Here is a 4,283-nt window from a genome sequence, read left to right on the forward strand (position 1 = left end):
TATATATATATATATATATATATATATACATAATTATAATTATATATATGTATATATATAATTATATATATATAATTATATTTATACATACATCTGTATATATACATATACATAATTATAATTATATATATGTATATATATAATTATATATATATAATTATATATACATGTGTATATACATATATATATATGAAATAATATAATATAAAATTTCCAAGCAAAAGCTCTTCAAAAAATGTTCAAACCAATGTCTTCGAGAATCTTTTTATTTCCTCCTTAGTCCTTTCATCAATGCCTGTTCTTCAATAACTTGGAATTCCTACAGATGGTGGAATCATAAAAGTAAACTAGAGAGTTTATGATTTTCAGTAATTTTTTTAATGTTTCTCAAAACCCAATGTTTTTTTTTATATACTTCTGTATGTTTTGTTTTTCACCTTAACATTTTAATGATTATTTTATTGCCTGAAGCTCAGACAGCATTATACGACTGTCTTCAAGGTGCCCAGTGATCCAACCCATAGCGTAACAAATTCACAGCCATTAATGACCATTTCTTATTTTTGTATGCACTCTTAGATAAAGCTGGATCGACTAAAGGTACCTTTTTCACCACCCGCAGTCTGTAGATGCTAGTTTTATGTGTGTTGCTAATAGTGTCTAGATGTAGTGCTAAACATATAAATCGTCTATCTTTTATGTTTAATTAGAAAGCTAGGTGTTCTTGTATGATTGTATTATGTATAATTATATGTATCTATATTTTCCATGGTTCTTTGCTAGCTATCTTTGTATAGAAATCCTTTGAAAGTCAATGTGTAACCATTGAAATCACTAGTGTGTATATTATCAAAATTTTCTGTGTTTAATGTTGACCTTGTTATATATATATATATATATATCATATTCTCTTCAACATTTTTAAAAATCTAAACTTCAACTTACCCTGCTCCTATATGTTATAAAGTTTTAAAAATTAATATAATTATTTATTTCAGGATAATTTTCTAAATTTCAACTTAAATTGCTATAATAAAATAAATATTTCAGTGTTTCAGTAGTGAGTGGTAAATTCTCTACAAGGAACTAAAAAGGAATTATCTAATAATTTAAAAATTTATATTAATTAATGGCAGCTAATTCCATACTGTTCACACTCAGGATATATCATGCCTATGTATATACATTTTTTTAAACAGAAGTTAGAAACTTTAATAACAATTATTACCTGATTAATTTAATTATTTATTGAAATATTATCTTTCCTTCTTCTTTTATAAAACATAACATAAAACATAAACCTCAAAATAAAGTTAGCAATCAGTATACAATATGCCATAGGCCATCTAATGTCTATTAATGTATGTACTTTTAAATACAAAACAGAATAACGTGAAAACACAAATGCAGTACATGAAAATGTGTAACTTTAAAGCAGCTAGAAAAATATTAGTATGAAACATTTTGATGACAATATTTCCAAGGAGAATATGATATATGTACATATGTATATGCTGCTTTGTTTTTGATTTACTTGCTTGTGTACTATTGTAAACACACAGCCACAAATATAATTAGTTTACTTCTCTCATTCATGCAATGACATTAATATAAATATGCTGATTAAGTTTTGAAGCAGAGTCTTTTATGCTGATTCCATTTTCTTTTAATAAATTTCACTTTTTTAGCCTTTTTTTTTTTCACCACAGCTCTAGTTAATTATATAAATATTATGTCTTGAGTATTTAAAAAAAATTACTGTCACTAAAAAAAGTCAATTCCTAAATATAAGGAAAGGAAGTAGAATCAGAAATTATTTTTGCTTGTTAACTCAAACATTATGCAATTCGTTCATTGAAAACTTCATTTCCAATTAAATATCTTAATGTAACACAAACAATTAGCTTTAAAAAACAAAATAAAGCTTGCTTCCTAATCATATGATGTGATGCTTCCTAAAATTTTTCTATTTTCTAATCTAAAATATACAACAGAAAATTATTCAAGTATATATATCATAACAAAATATATATATAACAATGATTTATGCTTTTGAGTCTAATTCACTAATTACATCTATTGTAAAATATATTACAAATTTTCACCCCAAAGGAATTTCCATCAGTTATCAGAAGAAATATGATTATTTCCATTTTTTAAATTGGAGCCATCATTTTAGGCATTTAATTTCTTGATGGTATCCTTTTTATACTATTCTTTTATTTTAAAACATTGACCATTTTTATCAAAATATGTCTTTGTTTTAATATAATTTTCAAAGGATTGATATTCATGATAGTGTTGATTAGAGGGTGATTTTTTACTTTGATGCCTATCAATTTATCAGTTTATTGATGCCTATCAGTTTAGCAGTTTATTTGTTTTTCTTAGTTCAACCTCATTTCTATACTCTTTATTTTGACTCGTTTACAAGGAACAAAATAACACTATGGCCAATTCACTTTACCAGTATATTCTGCCTTTTGGCAATAGAACTGGGCTTTTGTTCAAGAAAGAAAGAAATGTTACTTTAAGGGATGTAAGTTAATAGGATTTGGTTCTGTTGAAAGGAAGTGTTTCACTTCTGATTTCAAGAAATTATGGTAAAGAAAAATATGTACATCAACCTATCTTGATAGGAATTGATAATCATAGTTCTAAAAGTGAAAATAATTGTGACTTAAGTACTTTTACCAGTAGGATCTTTAACTGATTGTTGTTTAATTGTTAAAATAATTAAGGGGAAGACAGTTAAGCTTGTTTGCACAATAAAAGATACTGATTATTCCCTATTTTACTTCCTCAATTCGTTCAAAAATGTTGATAACTAAAGGAAGTGGACAGCAACATGTTTTATTGTATAATAGGGAAAGAAATAACATTTTCTTGTAGCTACTGTACCAAATATACTCAATAATATATTATTCCACTCACTCTATAAATAAGTATAACTTTTAAGCAAACATATATCAAACTGATAGCAGCTAGGTTTATTAAATTAAAATAATACTAATAAAAATAAAATCTGCTTTAGCTGTCAGTATAAAGATTTCTGCTCCAAACTTATTTTGTGAATCATGATCAAAGGATTTGCTTGAAGTATATCGCTGCTTTGTATCCCATTTTTATTTTTTTTACGCTGAATAAGTTCAGAGATTAATATTTGTAAATTAATGGAATCATGAAACTGATTTCATTCAAAACAAAAAAGGAAAGAAAAGAAAGTTAAAACTTTTCTTCAGATTACTTCTAATGCTTATTCATGTTCATCATAAGAATTTTTTGACTTATAAACTATTCTACCAAAAAGCTAAAAGTTGCCAATAAAATTTACAATGTTAATATAATCTTTTGATCATTATTTTTCTCTCTTTTTTAAAACACGAATATCACTAATATTCTTCCCTCAAAAAGAATTTAAAACATACAATTATAATTTCTAATCCTCATTTATTAGAGTATTCACTATAAAATACAACACTTAATTACTTTCTTGATGTCAGTCTTTGAGAATGAAATGGTAACATTCCAAAAAAAGAATTCAACTTTTTAAGTAAGGCAAAAAGTCTTCTGAGAGAACAAAAATTCAAGTAACAGCTCTAGATGGCTAAACAAAAATTTCAATTGAATATCATGGATGCCTGATATTGCCTAAAATAAAATATTAAAATCTGAAGAAAAAAATTGTCTCTATAGGAACTTATTATATTCACAATGAAAATGAAAGAATTTTTTCAACAAATCTTATTGATAATATAAAGAGAAGCATTATTTACTACTTCACAAATGAATACCAACAGTGTGTCGCAATCATATAATAAAATATATCAATGTATCTCGTATGTAGCAAGTTTAATATCTTATAATCTCTGAACTTTTCAAAAATTAAGCTTCTTTGATATGTATGTTGGTATTTTGCAAATTTATCTACGTTTATAATGATATAACTATGTGTGAGTATGTGAGTGTGTGTGTGTGTGTGTGTGTGTGTGTGTGTGTGTGTGTATACAAACGTATGCATATGTATACTTTTATCAGTGCATGCATTGATACTTATGTTACTGAACTAGATGTGTGTAGCAGTTTGCACATGCAATCACACATGCAAACACATGCATACACATACACACAAATATGTATGTATGCACACATATATGTTGGTATATATATGTGTGTGTGTGTGTGTATACATATATATATATATATATATATGTCTGCATGTGCATGTATATATATATATGTATATATATACATATATATATATATATATATATATATATATA

The 4,283-nt window shown here is 25.6% G+C and overlaps 1 protein-coding gene across 16 annotated transcripts in view; it reads left to right on the top strand.

Annotated features, from left to right (window-relative positions):
• Positions 1–4,283, top strand: part of LOC106881762 (ryanodine receptor 2) — a 381,060-nt gene that overhangs the window by 306,142 nt on the left and 70,635 nt on the right. For 14 of the 16 annotated variants that reach the window (XM_014932251.2, XM_014932252.2, XM_052971838.1 and 11 more), the window contains one exon: positions 580–600. The exons of the other annotated variants lie outside the window; for them this stretch is intronic. In XM_014932251.2, coding sequence (XP_014787737.1) covers positions 580–600 — 21 coding nt within the window. The remainder of the gene's footprint in view (positions 1–579; positions 601–4,283) is intronic. 16 annotated transcript variants of the gene reach the window in all.

This window comes from Octopus bimaculoides, chromosome 11, assembly GCF_001194135.2.
Source record: "Octopus bimaculoides isolate UCB-OBI-ISO-001 chromosome 11, ASM119413v2, whole genome shotgun sequence".
Taxonomy (NCBI): Eukaryota; Metazoa; Mollusca; class Cephalopoda; order Octopoda; family Octopodidae; genus Octopus; species Octopus bimaculoides.